Below are 20,946 nucleotides of genomic sequence, written 5' to 3'. Positions count from 1 at the left end.
CACAGAGGTGACATCGTGCCACCTTCACCATATTCTGTTCATTAGAAGCAAGTCACTGGCTCCACACGTGTTCACAGGAGGGCATCTCTCAAGGGTGTGGACACTATGTTGCCAGGGATCATGGGGGATGCCTTTGAGTCTGCCAACCATAGGGTATCCGGTGCAGACAAGGAATACATTTTGTTTTTGTTGCTGAGTAGTTGGTTGGATTCAAACCTGTAATGGACAAGAACTTCACATTCTGATTTTAGGCTCAAATCAACACTGATGATGTAGTATTGGACAGCTCGCTTTCTTTTCCGAATCTCACTTTCCTCATGTATAAAATGAAGAGGGAGTTTAGATTGGTATTTACTCCAGCTCCAACATTCAGAATTTCTTTTCGTATTCAAAGACCCAAATAACAGAAACTCCACCCTGATTTGTATGCTCTTTCCGCTATATTTTCTCATAGTTTTTCTTTCTTCCCTCAAGCATCTGTGGAGTCACATTTATTACTTTTTTGTTGGTGCTGCAATTCTTAATCACTTGCACTACAGATTTTCCTTTATTCCTTTTTCTCCCTCAAAGATCATCAATAAGCAATTCTTGCCAAATTCAGCCAAGTACTCTCTATCCCCTCCTCCCCAGCTCTGTTGTGGCATTAGGCCCTGTTGACTATTCTGCCTTGAAAATCCCCAAGCTCTGTGGCTTCCATGAGCTCCAACACTTTGACTCTCTGACTCTGAGTCCTCTGACATCTCTTGCTTCTCATCCCTCTAAAACTAGGCATCCCCAGTGTTCTGTTCTCAGCCTTTTGTTTATTTTCTGGTGGGTCTTCTCTATCTGTCTAACATTCCTTGAAGTATCACCTCGAGGAAGATAAAGCTCTGATTATGATATTTAGCTTATTTTCTTCTAAGCTGTTTTTCTATATTTCCAAATGTTTAATTACAACTATTGGTGCAAGAGAGCCCTCACCATTAAAATCCTTCTCTTAACTCCTCTGTTATCATTACTAGAAGCATCTTTCATCCAGGTACCAGGAGTGATTCTTTGGATTTCTTTTTTTCTTCATAGCTGCCATCCTTTTCATTGCTAAACAAGTTCTGTACATTCTTCTTCCCCATTTCACTCAAATCTGTCTTCTTTTTTTTACCATTTTTATCGCCCCCAACTTAACTCAGATGCTCAATTATTTCTTGAATTGATGATTAGAATAGGATACTAAGAGACAGTCCTTTCTCCATAGTTTTCCTTTAGAATCCGTCATTCACACTAAGCTACTTCTCATCACATCATTTCCTCAGTTAAGTATTTTAGTAGCTGCTCTTTATCTATGTCCTGCATGTGTTCTGCATGTATGTCTATCCTTTCTTTAACTCTGGCACTCACTTGACAGAAAGTTCTCCTTAACTTTCTTACACATGCTCTGTCCTCAGTTTACAGAGGTCAGCTCACCAATCCCCAAACGAACCCAGACAGTTCTGCTCTGTCCTTGCCTTTGGTGTTCCTTCTTTATAAATATCTTTTTCTCCTTCACCAATTGAAATCACACCTGTCCTGTCCTTCATGGCATACCCTAACAATAATTTTTGTGTTTTTAGTAGACATGGGGTTTCACCATGTTGGCCAGGCTGTTCTCAAACTCCTGGCCTAGTGCTGGGATTACAGGAGAATCAATGCCCACTATGGGTTTATCCTTGGTCTACACATAGAGTCCAATAACTAGCGTTACACAGTCAGGGAGGCCAGGGAGGATGTCAACACAGAACCAGACTGGTTGGGGGTGAGGAGATATCAGATATCCATCTTGCCAGCAGGAGGATGTTTGGAATTCTATCATCTTTTTATGTACTGGTATCATTTTCCATGAGATTCATTCATTTCATTCAATTCATTCATTCAATTCATTCATTCATTCATTCATTCATTCATTCATATATTCAACAGATTAATAGATATTTATTGAGTCCCAATTACGTAGTAGTCAGGCATGACACAAGATGCTGGAGATACAATGGTGAACAAGACAGAAGAGATGCCTACTTTCATGGAATTCCAGTGCGGAAGACAGGCAATGTGGAAGGAGATCTTTTTCACTGTATCATAGGAAGGGAGGAAGAATAGGATGTGGTGAAGTTTGACAGTTAGACAGGAGCAAGATCATGGTCAGAAGTTTGAAGTTTTGTTTTCTTAAGAACATTAGAAAGTTGCTGAAGGCTTTCGAACTAGGAGAAAACACACTTTATTTTTTAAAGGCCACTGTAGCTGGTATTCAGGAATAACCTTGTAGAGTGGAAGGAGAGTGGGAGGAGGGAAACCGGTGAGGGGGCTCTGGCAGTGGCTCAAGGCAGAGACGATGGTGTGACGAGGTGACAGCAGACAGAGTGAAAAAGTGTGATGGATTTGAGCTATATTTTGGAGGCAAAGCTGAACGGACCTGGGGACGGAGTGGTTGAAGGAATTATCATGAAGAAAGAAATTTAGTTTTTGTTCTGAGCAGTTTGGTGGTAGTGTTATTTACTGAGATGAGAAAGGCTGGAGAAGAAGTGAGTGTCTAGGAGAAAATTAAGAGCTTAAGTTTTGACATGTTAAAAATTATTTCTACATGAATATTCACAGTAGTATATTTATAATAGCCAAAATGGGAAGCAATGTAAAAGCCTGTTAGCTGATGAGTAGATAAGCGAAGTGTGGTATATTCATACAATGGAACGCCATTTGACAATAAAGAATACTGATACATGTGACAACATGGATGAATACTGAAAATATTGGGCTAAGAGAAAGAAATCATATACAAAAGGCCACACACTGTATGATTCGATTTATGTGAAGTGTGCAGAATAGGAAAACCCACAGAGACAGAACTTAGTTTAGTGTCCAAGTGGTGTATAACATTTGGGGAGAGTCTTTAAAAGCTACCATCGGCTGAGCGTGGTGGCTCACGCCTGTAATCCCAGCACTTTGGGAGGCCGAGGCGGGTGGATCACCTGAGGTCAGGAGTTTGCGACCAGCCTGGCCAACATGGTGAAACCCCGTATCTACTAAAAATATAAAAAATTAGCCAGGCATGGTGGCGGGCGCTTGTAATCCCAGCTACTCAGGAGGCTGAGGCAGGAGAATCACTTGAACCCAGGAGGCAGAGGTTGTAGTGAGGCGAGATTGAGCCACTGCACTCCAGCCTGGGTAACAGAGCGAGACTCTGTCTCAAAAAAAAAAAAAAAAAAAAAAAAAAAGAAAAAGAAAAGAAAAGGAAAATCTACTATCACTTGCCCCATTCATCTTCCCTTGTTTGTAATATTTCAGATAATGAAAGCACTGTCAGCTTAAGTCTTTTGAATGAGAACTTAATTTAGTAGTTGTAAATTGGGAGTGGCTTTTAGTGGTTACGGGGTTTCTTTTTGGGGTAAAGAAAGTGTTCTGAAATTGGTTATTGGTGATGGTTGCACAACTCTAAACGCACTAAAACCCACTGTACACTTTTTGTACATTTTTGGGTGAATTTTATCATATGTGAATTACATCTCAATAAAGGTGTTATTCCAAAAATGGTTTGATACGGTATTTTGTTCTGAGTTTTCTAGAAAGCAGAATTTCAGGTGAAGGGCTCATGTACTATTGCTTTCTTAAGGAGCAGGAGTGAAGGGTAAGGGAAGTAAAGCAGGGAAGGTGGAGTGCTCAAATGAAGATGCCTCATCCAGTTGACCATAGCTAAGCAACTATGTGCTGCATTCCATGAGACTATTCCCCAAGAAGCTGTCTAACCCTTTTAGGACTGTCTCAGGCAAGTCTGTCCATGGAGAAAAGGCGAGAATATATCCACACTTCCACTGCTTTTTGGTCGAAAGTTTGCTCCACAGGGCATTAACTGCCTTACACTTCCAGATTTTGCAAGCATGGGCCCCAGATAGGTTCCACTATCTCTTTCTTAGCTGCTAATGGTGAAGTCCCCAGGTGGGAGATGACAGATGTCTGGTGAGGCGCTGAGGCAAAGCTCCATCATTTTGTACCAGCTTGAGGTGAGTTGGAACCTACACCAAGATGATTCCTATAAGGCAGCTGCATAAGAGGCGGGAGAGGCTGGGAGGCTATGAGTGGGGTCTGATCCGTGCCTGATAAAGGTTCTCAAATTTCCAAGTGAATATGTCAAGTAGGCTCCTTATTGCTTATTTTTTTCCTTGTAAATACTATGTGTCAATTCATTTTCTCTTTTCTTTAAAGAAAATACATGCATTCAAATAAGTCAAATAAAATCTGGTGTTAGAACTATCTTCCCCCCCTGCTCCACCGCCAAATCAACTGGCCTTGAGGGATTTTCTTTGTAAAACTCATATGGCAACTTTTCCCTCAATTAGAGTACATAGTGATTAGGAGGAAATGGAGAAAAGAAAACAAAGAAAAGGAATTAAAGCTATATGCTAATCTACAACCAAAGGCTGACTAATAGTACATGAATTGCAAAAACAACCTATGAAACCTCTATATTTAAAATTGTGCAGTATTAGAATTATCAGGACTATTTTAAATTATGATATGTAAAGTCCTAAAAATCTTTTTATGTCTGTCCTTATCTAATCTTTTGAAATATGTGTTAAAATGTGTTAAAATTATTTTAGCTCATGTAAGGAACAGAAACTCTGTGGAAGTCATTAATGTTGTTCTGTGACATTGTGGGCTTTCTCCCTGCAGGCGTATAGTAGCACTGCTCTTCATGACCTGTGAAGGTAGATGTGGCTGTGGAACTTTAGGAAATGAGGAGAGTGTGGAAGTGGTGTATAACACTTGAGGAGAGCCTTTAAAAGCTACCATGGCTTGCCCCGTTCATTTTCCCGTTTGTCATATTTCAGATAATCAAAGTACTGTCAGCTTAAGTCTTTTGAATGAGAATGATGTGTATCCAAGAAACTCACCAATGTGAGAGGAATTTGTAGTGTGAGCAGGCAATAAATTTCTGAACATGGAAATTTTGGATGTCTGTTACAGCAGAAAACTAGCCTTTTTTTTTTTTCTAGTTTTTAGCAGCAAAAGCTAGACTGATATGTTCTTCAAAAAAAAAATGCAATGAATTATAGATTTGAGGCATTTAGAAGTTATAGCCCTTTAAAGCCTTAATGACATATCAAAAGCAGGACAGTAAAGTAGTTAAGCGCATGGCTTGGAGGTAGATGACATGGGTTTGGAGCTTGATTCTGCTGACTATTAACCATGTGACCTTCAGTAATTCTCTTAAACCCTCTGGACTCAGTTTTCTTATAAAGAATCATAATACCCACATCATAAGATCATTATAAAAATTAAATGAATTAACACTTGTCAAATGCTTAGAATACTGCATAGTAAGCCTTCTTACTATACATATAGAAGTGAAATATATAATTAAGTAGTATATACAAATTCTTTAGAACAAAGCCTAGCACAGAGTAAGTCCTCAATGAATATTTTTTGTTATTATCAATATTTAAAATAAAATCATTGAATAGCAATCAAGTACTTGACTGATAATTTTCTCTGGGAATGTCTAGTAAGAGATAGGAAAGTAAAAACAAGCTAAGCAGAAAATATGTTTTTCTTTTGATTATGGGTTAGAAAACCAGCACTCACACAGGTAGGTTTTACCTCTGAGGAGACGCTTGAACGCATTGCTATTACTTTCCCTTTCTAATCAGGTATGTCCTGAGACAAGAGGCAGAGAGCATCAAGAAATGGAAGAAGACAAAGTAAAGCTTTTTCTTTAATTACCTCTATCATCCAGAATTAAAGGAAATAAGTCACCTGCGACTGAAACCAAACACTCCTGCCAATGAGAGATAGGCATCTCTGGGCAATTTCACACAGCCCAGCAAAAGTTTCTTTGAATTCTCATGACAAAGTGGCCCTGGAATTTATCAGGATGATTTATTCATCAGAATTATCTGAGATACCCATTATAAATATAGATTTCCAGAATCTCAGGTGGTGGTGGTGGGAGAGGAGAGTTCCTGGAATTCGGAATTTCAAGCAAATTCTTTAGGAGATTCTTCCACCTGCTTACATTTGAGAACCCTAAATCCAGTCCTATAGTTTATATGGAGTAACTGAAATACCACTGCCACCTGGTGGCAGCATATACAAATTACAGGTTCCAATGTCATTGTGTGATAGAATCAGTAGTGAATTTTTTCAAGTCACGCTTAATTCTTAGTCATCCCTGCCCTCTTCTAATCACGAACGTATTTTTGAGTTGTCTGGATTATCTGTACAGAGTTTGTATAATTTGCACGCTGAGGACACATCCTCTTACCATTTTAATTTATTCTTTTTGTTAAACTGAATTTGAAAATATAACATTTTTCTTTAACTTTCTCTATACACTCTTATGACATTTAATTAATTTTTAGAATAAAAGAAATCATATCCAGTTATAGAACGTTCTGTAGGCAGCTCTCTGTCAGAGAAACTGAGAGATAGAATCTTAAAGAGTGAGGGATGTCTGAGAGGAATGATTAGTTTTGCCTATTGGACTCTATGATTGTCTGTTAAGATGGAAATAAAAAAAAAGGAACGGGCATTCGGGAAGTTTTTTCTTCTACTTTCAGAGAATCCTGACTTTGATTCACATATAAAAAGATGATGTCTTAAAGCTTTGAAATGGAATAGACTTAGCTTTGCTGAGCTCAGATCCTTCATGGTTTACTTTCTTCATGAGAATTGGTTATGTAAGGCAAAATAAGAGCAGAAGGAAGTGTTGCATCCTTAAACATAACTGGCATTTCATAATGGATCATGGTATTCAGGCTTGTTTTATAGGAGTCAGTAAGAAGCCAGCGTGGTATAACTTGACTCTGAAATTGGGCATCATCCCACTCAGCGCCAGTGTGGCAACTCCACAAAAGACAGTTTGGCAATGTTCAAGATGATTTACAAGCAAACATGGTATGTTCTCCATGAAAAATAAAATATGTATTAACAAACAGAATGCTCATAAATGAAATAGATGAAAATTACTTGCAGGTTATCCACAGCCAACTTATTATTTGGCACCACTGCAGCCTCTGTAAAAACACCTGTTTGGATAGGTTTGTGTAGCAGTGCTTTTTAAAATAAAAATACATTATTGAGGTAAAATTTGTACAACATAAACCAAGTCATTTTAAAGGTAACAATTCAGTGGTATTTAGTACATTCCGAGTGTTTTGCAACCAACACCTCTGTCTAGTTCCAAATGATTTTCTTCACTCCAGAAGGAAACTATGTACCCATTAACTAGTTGGTATACACTTGTTTTAAAATGGCACATGGGTGAATTTCAAGAGGTTATAGAATTTCAGTTTGATGTGTCAAAATAATGTTGAAAAGACCTCAATATATGGCTTTGTCTTGGCTTGAAGTGTTTGCATTCTTGCCAAAGCTTTTTTAGTCTAGCTATGTCAGTTGGGAAGAGTTTATAATCAGAGGATTTAAAGAGTCTCACATGATGCAATCAAGAACAGTAGTTAAACTATGGGACTCTGATGAAAAGAATTCGATTGCGTGTCAAGTATGGTCACTGGCTTTAAAATAGTACAGTGAAAAGCCAACAAAAATGTGGGCAATGAGTCTGTGCATTCCTTATAAGCATTTTATTAGAAAAGAATGATATTACCTATGCAAATTAGTGGGAAGATGTTTAGACAGAGGTGTTGTGCCCACCAGCTTGAGGTATAAAAAGCCCTGTGTGGGAAGAGACCTTCATTCACACTTGGGTAACTTACCCTTCACAATCCATCTAAATCCTTCTCAACTGCTGCCACCATGACTCGTTACTTCTGCTGTGGAAGCTACTTCCCAGGGTACCCTAGCTATGGGACCAACTTCCACAGGACCTTCAGAGCCACCCCCTTGAACTGTGTTGTGCCTCTGGGCTCTCCCCTGAACTATGGCTGTGGATGCGATGGCTACAGCTCCCTGGGCTACAGCTTTGGTGGTAGCAACATCAACGACCTGGGCAGATGCTATGGTGGTAGCTTCTATAGGCCATGGGGCTCTGGCTCTGGCTTTGGCTACAGCACCTACTGATGGATCAATGGCTCCAGTGACTACAGGACTCTCAATTAATTCTCTGCACAGAACAACCTGAAGAGCAATGACTGTCTTCCTACATTCCCGTGTGCTTGGGTGATACATCTTCCATTTTCTTGCTGACTTCTTGCTATGGTCTTTGTCTTTGATGCTGCTGGACAAGTCACCCAGGACTCAGGTGCTGAACTGATACTCATCTACAGACAAAGGAAGCAAGATGCATTTTTTGGGTCATACTTGAATTTTAGCAGTGAAACAAGTAGTTTGCCTCTCATGATTGCTCTGCTCATGTATTATTAGCTTCTACATCAACATTAATGTATTACAAATTGGGTGTGGGTAGGAAGGGGATTTTCTGTTAGTCTCCTAATAAATCTATTTACTTCAGCATAAATATTTTTGTCCTGGTTATTTATTTTACTTTGCTTTTATGCGCTTGAATTCATCAGTCAGTTTAAACCTGTAATGGTTGACTTTAACCAGATTTTATTCTGATTTCAGACTATATAGCCAGGATAGGGTGATGCCTAAACATTTTTAATTTTTATATTGATATTTCAATTTAAAAAACTCCCTGGAAATGTCCCAAATTTAACCCATATATACTGCAATTGTTGGCATTTCTCAAAGCTGATTATAAAACAGGAATATTTCTTAACTGTTGAATGCTAAAACATGTTTTCTTTTCTCTTTTCCTCAGTGACACGATTCCATTTTGGTCCATTTCTCCTTTCCTACTGTTTATAGAACTCAGCTCTGGGGAAATGTGAACCCCTCAGGTTGTTGGAAGAATTGGAACTAAACAGATTTAGTTATGAAACTCTATTTTTAAGAGCTCCTAAGATTTGATCAATAAAGGGAAGCCAACAACTAAAGTCACATATTATTTTTTATCCTTTTTGATAGATGGGTTTTATTTTCTCCACTTTCTTCGCCTCTGATTATACATATAACTGGTACTACAAATGAAGTGTTTGTTCTTTGAAATAATGGTTGCCATCAAAAGCACTTGAAATGGTATATGGTCTACACTTAGAAAATGCTCCCTGTCTTCCTTACTGAAAAATCTCTGCTTTATTGAAGCAAAATACTTTATGTCTGAATTAAAACTCATTCATTCACATATCATGTATTTATTGCACCTCTGCCTGAGAGAAGGTGCTCGATTAATTGTTCACTGACTTTACTTGTTAAATCTCTGCTTTATGGATGCAAACTATTGGATTGTGCAATGTAAAGTTCATTTATTCACGCATCAAGTATTATTGGACCGTAGCCACTGTGTTAAGAGTTTTGCAGTTGTAAAAACACCTAAGAAGAGGTGCTTTTGATCTGAGAAGCTGACTATCTTCGAGATTTATTCATTCAAGAGGTACTCATCACATAGTATAGCACAGCATTGGCTTAAGATTTGGGGACACAAATCTTAGAGATAACTAAAACACAATCGTTGCCCTAAAGAATTAAATACACTTTATTCAATATTTAAACGGCTTTTAATAGTCTCCTATTTTATGTCAATCAATGTGCTGTAAATGACTATCCAAAGACAGATAGATACTCCTTTCTCATTTGCTTCCCAGGACCCAAAATGGAGACAGTCTGTGATAAGAGCCATGTATACATACGAAGTGTTACAGGCTTGCATAGAAGGGAAGCTTCGGTATGTAAACATGACCATGAGAGGGAGTAAGAGTTACATATCAAGATGGATATGGCTGTGCAAATGGGAAAAAGAATAGGGCTATTTAAAGATGAAATAGGTGATCATTGGCAAGGCTCCAATACATAGGTAGGATGACCTGTTGGTGGAGAGATTCCAGGGGTGCTGAGTACTGGATAGGAGATTTCAGATCTCTACCAACCATGAAACTTTAGATTCTATCTTTATGACTAACATTTATTTTCTATTTTAAGACCATAATTGTTTTGTATTTTGTTAATTAATTTTTATTTAAAAAAACTTCAAACCTATGGAAAATTTGCTGCAATAGTGAAAAAAGTCCTGCATTCTCAGATTTACATTTTTCTTCCATTGAATATATTACATATAGTATATATGCTATACAATGTATATGTACAGTGTGTGTGTATCTATCTATCTATCTATCTATCTATCATCTATCTTTGTATGTATCTATGTATCTATCTATCTGTCTAGATAGCCACTCAGAATAGGTGGCAGGTATCATACCATTTGTCTTAAAAACAAAGACAATATAACTATACAAATTAAATATTTAATATTAATATAATACTATTCTCTAACCCAAAGTGCATACTCAAATTTAATCACTTGTCTCACTAATGTCCTTTGTACTTTTCTCCTCCCTACTTTGGGATCCAGTCCAGCATTATGTATGTCTCTTTAGTCTTCTCCAGTGTGGACCAGTACCTCAACTTCTCTCTGCCTTTCTTGACCTCAACCAATATGAAGAATGCAGGTAGTCATTTCATTTCATAGAATGTATCTTGATTTGGGTTTGACTTTCCTCATGAATAGATTTATATCATGCACTTTTGGTGGAAATGTCATAAAAGTGATGCTTTATCCTTCTCAGCACATTGTATCAGGAGGCACGTTGTGTTGGTTCATGTAGATTTGGTTGACAGTAACTTTTATCACTTGGGGAAAGTTGCATCTTTCAGGTTTCTTTACTGTAAAGTTGCTCTTTGCCCTTCGTAACTAATAATTAATTTATGAGTTGATACTTTGACACTATGTAAATATCTTATTTCTTATCAAGTTTTTACTTGTCAATTTTATGATTCATCCACAAGTTTCTAATTTTACATTAATAAATCCCTTTACATTTATTAGTTGGCATTCTACTGTAAGAAAGAACTTTCTCTTTTCCCCACTTACTATTTTTTTGTTTGTTTACTTATATGTGCCAATGCTTATATCAATATGGGTTCATGGATTCTTATTTTACTCAATATATAATAATCCAATAATATTTATTTTGATCTTCAAAGTGCCTGGGATTTGGACAGTGGGAATACCTTCGTGCTAGCTTCTATGTCCTCTGGAAGTGTCCCCCATCGCTATTTGATCATTTTCTTTCTGGCTCAACAAGATATTCCTGTCTGGCTCATCTTGAACTTTTCTGCTCTAATCATAGAATCAGGGATTTCTCCCAGGAACTCTCAATTTTTTAAATGCAGACTCGTATTTAGAAAGTAAGGGCTGGGTGGCCAGGCACGGTGGCTCACGCCTGTAATCCCAGCACTTTTGGAGGCCGAGGCGGGCAGATCACGAGGTGAGAAGATCGAGACCATCCTGGCTAACACGGTGAAACCTGTCTCTACTAAAAATACAAAAAATTAGCTGGGCGTGGTGGCGGGCACCTGTAGTCCCAGCTACTCGGGAGGCTGAGGCAGGAGAATGGCATGAACTCGGGAGGCGGAGCTTGCAGTGAACCAAGATCACACCACTGCACTCCAGCCTGGGCAACAGAGCGCTTAAGAACAAAGACAATATAACTATACAAAAAAAAAAAAAAAAAAAAAAAAGAAAAAAAGAAAGTAAGGGTAAGGGCTGGGCACGGTGGCTCATGCCTGTAATCCCAGCACTTTGAGAGGCTGAGGGGGTCGGATCACTAGGTCAAGAGATTAAGACCATCCTGGCCAATATGGTGAAACCCCGTCTCTACTAAAAATACAAAAATTAGCTAGACATGGTGGCGGGCACCTGTAATCCCAGCTACTCAGGAAGCTGAGGCAGAAGAATTGCTCGAACCTGGAAGGTGGAGTCTGCAGTGAGCTGAGATGGCGCCACTGCACTCCAGCCTGGCAACAGAGTGAGACTCCATCTCAAAAAAAAAAAAAAAAAGTAAGATATGGGTGCTAAGGGAGCTCACTGCTGTGCTGTCATTGCTGCATATCATATGCTATGACAATCACTGCTATGACTCTTAATTGTCCTCCCTGATTTAAGAATGAGTCACTCAGAAGCTGCGCTGGACTCTGTGTGTGGGAACAGAATTCATTGAGGGGCAAAATTTGCTTATGGTAAGAGAGAGGCTGACCTTTTGTTAGGAGGGAGGTCTTCAAATGCCGGAGTGTAAAGATCCTTTGTGCTGACCAAGTGACTACACCAGTGGCCTCAGTACCCACTGTTCTTCAACTAGATTTCATACCACCTTTCCTCTGTTTCAGCCTTAATCCTGTCATTTATTCTTAGTGTTGTGAGTCTCAGTTCTCTCTGGGAGTTTGAAGGCTCACTCCTTCCTTTAGCTCCCTTGTCACAGTTTCTGCTATGGCTTCTCTTTCTTTGTGATTTTCCTTCATCTCCTTTGCAACTTCCAGAAATGTAGTTAACTTTTCTTCAGTTGACATTATCCTTACAATTCTCTGTCATTGTTGGTTTCCACTCTTTCACTCCCTTACTATAATTTAATGGCTTCTGGTGAAGAAGGAGGGCGAAATCTGTTGGGTAACTCTGACATCTTGCACCTAAAAACTATATATTCCTTAAAGAGGGCCAAGAAGGGATTAACAAGTTACAACAACAACTTGCCTTCTCTTGCAGCAACAATGTGACAGATACAATAATAGATAATTTCACTATTTGCATAATAATTTTTAGTGGTAGATTTTATTATCCACCTATTATTGAAGAAGCCAAAATTCAAAAGTTAAATAATTTGTTTCAGGCTGTATCATTCATTTGTGAAGTAAAACACTAACATAAGAAAGGAGGGTCTGACTCCAAATCCATTCTTCCACTTTAAACAAACTATACATCACTTTCCAAATTATAGAGCTCTTTCCTAGAAATATCCCTGCTGAATACTTCTTATGCCATTAATAATTATACCTTGTGTTTACACAGTGAGTTAAAAAATACATCCCTAGAATTTTATTTAGTTCTGACAACTATCTTGGGAGATCAGTATCATGAGGAAATTGACAGAGACTAAGTAATTTGCCCAAGTGGGCAAATGTTCAACAGGTGAGAAAGGTGAAGCTTGAAGAAGAAGCTTTCTTTGTTCTAGTTTAGAAGTCCCATCTCTGTTTACTATTATATCATATTCTCATACTGCACTGTTGAAGCCTGCCAACCGAGACCACCAGGAATACTCCCGCGGACAAACAAAGTTGGGTTTATTAACTTGTTGCCACAACAGAGACCTCACAACAGGAGAAACAGCAAGATATCTCAGTAAGACAGTGTGAGAAGGGTTTGTTACAGGATTTGGGCTTGAATTAGTTAATTTTGGAGAAGATTAAAGGAAGCAGAGTCTTTTCTAGATTGCATACTGTATTAGTTCCAGAGCATCAAGCTGACATCTCTGACTCTTTCCATGCCCATTGTCCTGCCACTGATAACAGAGGCAGAACATTAATTATATGTTTGCCAATTTGACCTTAATTAATTGTATTTGTCCGTTCTCACATTGCTATAAAGAACTACCTGAGATTGAGTAATTTATAAAGCAAAGAGGTTCAATTGGCTCATGGTTCCATAGGCGGAATAGGAAGCATGGCTGGGGAGGCCTCAGGAAACTTACAATCATGGTGGAAGGCCAAGGGGAGGCAGTCACATCCTACATGGCTGGAACAGGAGGAAGAGGAAAAGTGGGAGGTGCTACATGCTTTTAAACAACTCTGAAACTCCTGAGGACTGTGTCATAAGACAGCACTAGGAGGATGGTGCTAAGTCATTAGAAACCACCTTCATGATCCAATCACCTCCCACCAGGCCCCACTTCCAATATCTGGGATTACAATTCAACATGAGATTTGGGTGGGGACATAGAGCCAAACTATATCACTGATTTTATCAAGATTCTCTAGATTTTCACAAGCTTTCCAAAAAGATTTTAATAATTATTAGGCTCTATTCTTCATCTTGATACCAAGTCCTTAGATTTTGCCTTCTCACTGCCTCTAAGAAATCCTTTCAGGACTTCATTCCTGGTATTTCTACCTCAATTCACACCCGCATCATTTCCTGCCTGGGTTACTAGCCCAGCTACTTATCCATTCTGCCAGGCAGTCTCCAATCCATCTTTCATGCAGCAGGCACAAAAAACTCTCGAAACACAAGTTTAATTATGTAGCTTTTTCTGCAAACTCTTTGGTGACTTTTTAATTTATTTCTTACATCTTTCAGGACAATGATCAAGTAGAGGCTCACATCTACCAATTTTTTTAGCCTTATTTCCTACTTCTCCTTAACATGCTTCCTTTTCCCCTGCAGTGGGGACTATCACAGGTTTTTGTTCCCTTCTGCACTCTTCAATCTAGTGAACTCCTACAGATCCTTCAAAAGATCTTCCTCCACCCCAGGGTGCTTTCCTTTTCCCAGCTGAAAAGTCTTATCTTTGTTTACTTTGATGTCATATTGTTCACACTGCACTGTTGAAATCTGCTAACCAAGACAACCAGAAATACACCGATAGCCAAACAAGTTAGGCTTATTAACTTGTTGCCACAGTGGAGATCACAAAACATGAGAAACTGCAAGATACCTCACTAAGAGGGTGTGAGGAGGGGTTCGTTATGGGATTTGGACTTGAATTAGAAGATTTTCCAGAAGATTGAAGGAGGCAGAGGTCTCTTCTACATTGCATACTGTATTAGTTTCCCATTGCCACTGTCACAAATTACCACAAATTTAGTGGCTTAAAATAACACAAATTTATTCTTGTATAGTGCTAGAGGTCAGAAGTTCAAAATGGGTCTTACTGGGTAAGACAACACCAAATCAAGGTGTTGGTAACACTGCATTTATTCTGGAAGATCTAGAGCAGAATTCATTACCTTGCATTTTCCACTTTCTCGAGGCTGCCCCCTGGCTGGATGTCCAGGCACCCCATTTCTTTGGCCTCAAGCTCCTCATCTGTCAAATGTATGTCCTGTTCCTGACCTGCTGCCTCTGCTTGGGGGCCAGGGTTGGGGTAAAGGGGTTTAAGAATCAAAACTGATAGCATCCGTCCCATGCTTGAAACCCTTTTTTGGCTCCACATTGCCCTCAAAATAAAGACGTGTGTCCCGGATGTGACTGTGTGGGCTGGCCCTGCCTGCACCCCAGCCCCCCGAGGCATTTCTTGGCTGTGTCCCTTATATCTTCAAAGACAACAGCACAGCACTTTCCCAGCTCTCTCCTTGATTCTGATACTGATACAGGAGTCTCCTGTCTTCCCCTTCTATTTATTAAGAACCCTTGTGATGACACTGGGTTTGCCCAGGTAATCCAGGATAATCTCCCTAACTTAAAGTCAGCAGACTGGCAACCTTAATTCAGCCTTGCTGTATAACATACAGGATTAGAATGATGACATCTTTAGGTAACATTATTCTGCCTATCGCAGCCTCATTCTAGGATCAGCTGTTTCAAAGGATCTCATTTAGGAGGTGGAACAAGGCTATGTTTGTAATTGGTAAAGAAGCAGCAGTCACCAAAGGTAACGTGTGGTCATCGCTGTGGTTTGTGTAGCTCACTGCACTTGTTTTTCTCCCTTCTCAGACATGATTACAGAGGGGTGTTATTTTTGTCTCACTCTGTCATCATCACAGTCTGACCTAATCTGATTTGGTGTTCTGGAAGTTGCAGATGGGAAGTAGGGGACACTCTGGTTTACCATTAGCGTTATCAGGGCTGCTGTTTATCTTTCTTAATGGTGCCTTCATTAGCTGACGGCTGTGATTTCCTCATTACATGATGTATTCTGTAGGTTCTTTGAGGTCAAGCACCATGCTTTATTCAATGTTACATCACCTGTGCTTTGGATCCCAGACATTTGATTTTTTTTTTTTTTTTTTTTTTGAGACTGAGTTTCTCTCTATGGCCCAGGCTGGAGTGCAGTGGCACAACCTTGGCTCACTGCCACATCCACCTCCTCTTTTCAAGCGATTCTCGTACCTCGGCCTCCGGAGTAGCTGAGATTACAGGCACCCACCACCACGCCCAGCTAATTTTTGTATTTTTAGTAGAGACGGGGTTTCACAGTGTTGGCCAGGCTGGTCTCTAACTCCTGACCTCAGGCAATCCACCTGCCTTGGCCTCCCAAAGTACTGGGATTACAGGTGTGAGACTCCACGCCCAGCTGATAAATTTTTTTTTTGAATGAATATAATTATTTAAAACCGTAGAGAAAAAAGCACAATTCCTTGTTACTTAAAATATGGCCTGCAGGCTGGGCATGGCAGCTCATACCTGTAATCTCAGCACTTTGGGAGGCCAATGTGGGAGAATCACTTGAGGCCAGAAGTTTGAGACCAGCCTGGGCAACATGATGAAACTCCATCTCTACTAACAACAACAACAACAACAACAACAACAACAAAAGCATAAATTAGCTGGACATGTGGGTGTGCACCTGTAGCCTCAGCTCTCAGGAGTCTGAGGTTGGAGGATTGCCTGAGTCTGGGGAGGTTGAGGCTACAGTGAACCATGATCACGCCACTGCACTCCAGCCTGGGCAACAAAATGAGACCCCGTTTCAAAAAAATATGATATGCAGCAGGAACATTGGCATCACCTTGTGTTTGTTCAAAATTCAGAATCTCAGGTCTCTCCCCTGTTAAATTAGACTCTACACTTTAACAAGATTCTCAGGTGATCTGTGTGCACATAAAGTTTCAGGACTGGCCCAGTTCTGTTGACTCTTATCCCAAAGGAAGCAGAAAAGGAGATACTTCTCACTGTTGATTTTTAAAAGAACTGATGAAATAGTATTAACATTTTTATCAAGAAAAGGAAGTTTTCTCTTTTTTATTATTTTTCCTATACGTTTGTTCTATTTTTTATTGCTATTTACAGAAAAACCAGATTATGTTTTTTCATTTCCATTGAAGACAGAGGAAAAGTACTTAAAATTGTAGCAGGAGAGCCTTCTATTAGATAAAGGGACATATTTCCAGATTCTAAAGCTTGCTAGGCAGGGAATTCTTTGGGTATTCTATAAAACTAAACATGGTAAGCATTGTTGTCTCTGAAAATAAGCTGTTATTTCTCAGACTCCAATTCCTTTTTAGTGACTTGCCTCTGAGGCTTCTGACATGATCTTTGATAATGGTATTTGCACTACCGTGTCCTGTTTCTTTTTCTTCCCTTTCCAATCATCCTCCCCTCTTAGTAATCTACTTTCCAAGTGTGCCCTCTGATTTCCATTTTGAAGCTTCTATATCTAATGTGCTGGGGTGCGACTTCAGAATTTTTAAGACTTTCCTTATGAACAACCTTAAATTTTAAGAAGGAAATCTTTGGAACTGGTCATACTTTTTGGTTAAATTTAAATTTTATTTTATGTTTAGTTTTGCTCAGCAAAGACTTTGATGACATAATGCTTTGAGCTTGCCATTTCATTTGCTGTTTGGCAGTAACAGGAAGCATTTTTTTAAAGGTTGTCAGAAGGATTTGCCCTTTGGTCTTCCAGAGGCCAACCTGGGTAATGGTAAATGATTTGAAGCATCATGATTCTATTCTTCAGTGACATCGTCTTCACACTGAGGTGGTACAATTGACCATATCTGTTACCCTTTCCACTAACACAGCTTGCAGGCTGGTGCTTTAATTTAAATTTATACACATTTCCAGTTGCTGGCTCTAACTCTGCCTTGGTGTCACAAGAAGAGGACCTTAATTCCTCTGTTTTACATCCCCAAGAATAGAGAATAGATGCCAAAACTGACCTTCTTATCCTACCAGTGATGAAAAGCGTGCAGCAGAAACATGCCGTCCTTTGAACTGCTTTTTCATGTTCATTATAAATCACATGTAAGGTGTTTCTGAACAGAGTCCATGAATCTACCATGCATCCAGGCATTGTTGTGGTAACACGTTATTTCTTAAGAAAACCACATAGGTTCTGCATCAAATGAAGTTAAGCTTCATTAACTAGATGCTTGCTGTGATAATTAACCACACAGCCTCACAAACGTGGCTTATCCCTCAAAGTGCTGTAGTAGCAAGGTATTGAGATTGTGTCTTAAATTAGCCTAAGTCTTGGTCAGCAAGTTCTGATCCTGTCATGTGACAGTTTTTTCTTCTTTTTTATATTGCCTGGCAATTTTATTTGACTTGGTGTGATTTTTGACTTTAGACCAGGTTTCTTGACCTTGGCTCTACTGACATTTTGAGCTGGGTAATTCTTTGTATTGTGGGAGCTGTCCTATGCATTGTAGAATGTTTGGCAGCATCCCTGGCCTCTACCTATTAGATGCTAAGTAGCACCCCTTTCCACCCTGAGTTACGACAAACAAAACTGTCTCCAGACATTGTCAAATGTCCTCTCGGGAGCACAGTTGCCCATAATGATGTCACATCAGCTCTATTCTTAGACATTAAGCCAGGCTAAAAGAGTGTCTCTGTTTTCTCCTTCACCATTTCACATTCATCCCATTTTATGTTGTATGTTTTGCTAAAGAGGATGCCTTTTCAGGTACCTTATTAAAGAGCACTGCACATTTCTCAAAGTTTGACTAAAGCACCACCTTTAATGGAATCACTTGGTCTGCTTATTAAAAATGCAGATTCCTTGGCCCCACATGAGACCCATGGAATCAGAATCTAAAGGAATGGAGCTCAGAAATATTTATCTAAAACAAGTATCCTGGGAGATTCTTGCACAGATTAAACTTTTAAAACTCTCATGATATTCTTGTAAAGATTTCAACATTTCTGTGATTCCTGTCACTGCATTTTGTTTTTCAAAGTGATGGCAGCTGGAAGCTCATTCGTTTGTCTTAGTAGGAATGTGTAATAAGATGAGAAAAAGCACTCTCCGTAGTCGCATGCCTAATTGACCAAATTCCAGTGAGAGAGTGTTGAATTGTCATATTTACTCATCAGTGATTTTGATGGCAGAATCGTACAATGTTTAGGGTGGCACGTCCCAGGAAGTCATCTCATCCCATTTTACAGTCGGGTCACACTAGGCCTGGAAAAGGGATTTGCCTCAATCCTCACAGCAAGTGAGTAGCCAAGTTAGGTTTAGAATGTTCTTTCATTAATTCGTTCAACTGAAACTTATGGAAAACCTATATTATGCCCAGTAGTGAGTGAGGCAGTGAGGAATCAAGGCTGATTAAAAACACCATTTTGCTCTCCTGGAAACAAGCATGTTAATGAGGCAGACAGATACCAATCACACAAGAGAAGGTTATGTGGCAACTGTGATTAAGTCCTACAGAAACGAGGAAGAGGTTGGCCTACTGTGATGTTACAGATGGGTTCCAGCTAATCAGGAATGGCAGAAAGGTCTCCCAAAGGAAGTGATTGAGCTGGCATGTGAAGGTTGCATGGGAGTTGATCAGGAGGAGAGGAAGGAAGAGAATTCCGTACAGAACAAACAGCGTGTGTCAAAGCTTGAGAGTGAGAGGAGCAGGCAAAGTTTGAAGAACTAAAAGACAGCAAAACCTAACGAAGAGGGAGTTGAGAACTTTTAGGTCAGTTTAAAGATTAAAAAAATATTATCCTAAAAGCAACAGGAGTAATTGAAAGACTTTTTTTCTTGTTTTATTTCTAAGACTGTTATTGATTTTTTCATTTGTTATGTTGAGGTACATGCCTTCTATTCCTAATTTGTTGAGAACTTTTATCATGAGGACTGTTGAATTTTGTCAAATTTTTTCTCTGCATCGATTGAGATAATCAAATAATTTTTATCCTTCATCCTATTAATGTGTAAACTATATTACATTGATTAATTTTTGTATGCTGAAACACTCTTGCTTTTCAGAGGTAAATCTACTTGATCATGTGTATGATCTTTTTAATGTGCTTTTAAATTTGGTTTGCCAGTATTTTTGCATCTATGGTCATTAGGGATATTGTCCTGTCATTTTATTTTCTCATAGTGTCCTTGACTGACTGGTATTAGAGTAATACTGGCCTCATAAAATGAGTTTGAAAGTGTTTCTTCCTCTTTAATTACTTGAAGGACTTTGAGAAAGATTGGTATTAGCTCTTCTTAAATGTTTTATAGAATTCAATGGTGAAGCGATCTGGCTCTGGATTTTTCTTTGTTGGAAGATATTTTATTACTGATTCAATCTCATTATTTGTTATTGGTCTGTTAAGATTTCCTATTCATGATGTACTCTTGGTAGGTGGGATGTTTCTAGGAATTTGCCGTTTACTGGAGGTTATCGAATTATTTTGGCATATAATTGTTCACAGTAGTCTCTTATGATCTTTTATATTTTTTGAGTATCGGTTATAATATTTCTTCTTTTATTTCTGATTTTATTTGTCTTTTCCCTTGTTTTCTTAGTCTAGCGAAAGGTTTGTCAATTTTGTTTATCTTTTAAAAAACCAACTCTTAGTTTTGTTGCTCTTTTCTGTTTTTTTAGACTATATTTCAGTTATTTCTGCTCTGATCTTTATTTCCTTTTTTTCTTGGTAACTTTGGACTTAGTTTGTTCTCTTTCTTTTAGTTCCTTCAAATATAAATTATGTTGTTTAGTTGAAATTTGAATTTTTCTTGATGTAGATTTTATTGCTATAAACTTCTCTCTTAGAACTTTTGTTGCATTCCAAAATTTTGGTATTTTTTTTCTTTTTTTTTTGGTGTGTCAAGATATTTTTCAGTCCTCATTTGACCCACTGGCTGTCCAGGAGATGTTGTTTAAGTTCCTCATGTTTGTGAATTTTCCAGTTTTCCTCCTGTTATTGATTTCCACTTTCATACAATTATAGTTGAAAAAGATGCTTGATATGATTTCATTCTTCTTAAATTTGTTAAGACTTATTTTGTGGCCTAACATGTGATATGTACTGGAGAATGTTCTGTGTGTGCTTGAGAAGAATGTGTATTCTGTTGCTCTTGGGTGCACTATCTGTGTACATCTGTTAGGTCCATCTGGTCTAAGTCCAAGCACAATGTTTCATTATTGGTTTTCTGTCTGGATTATCTATTCATTGTTGAAAACGGGGTATCGAAGCTCTGTACTATAATTATATTTCTATCT

The 20,946-nt window shown here is 38.7% G+C and overlaps 1 protein-coding gene across 1 annotated transcript; it reads left to right on the top strand.

The window, feature by feature from the left end:
• Positions 1-7,694: 7,694 nt before the first annotated feature.
• Positions 7,695-8,416, top strand: LOC105472744 (keratin associated protein 7-1). Its single transcript, XM_011726271.2, has one exon. The coding sequence runs from the start codon at positions 7,756-7,758 to the stop codon at positions 8,017-8,019; it is 264 nt and encodes an 87-aa protein (XP_011724573.1). The 5' UTR covers positions 7,695-7,755; the 3' UTR covers positions 8,020-8,416.
• The last annotated feature ends 12,530 nt before the right edge of the window (positions 8,417-20,946 follow it).

Source organism: Macaca nemestrina, chromosome 4 (assembly GCF_043159975.1).
Source record: "Macaca nemestrina isolate mMacNem1 chromosome 4, mMacNem.hap1, whole genome shotgun sequence".
NCBI classification, from domain to species: Eukaryota; Metazoa; Chordata; class Mammalia; order Primates; family Cercopithecidae; genus Macaca; species Macaca nemestrina.
The sequence above is the reverse complement of the archived record's forward strand: the minus strand, read 5'-3'. Positions and strand labels throughout refer to the sequence as shown.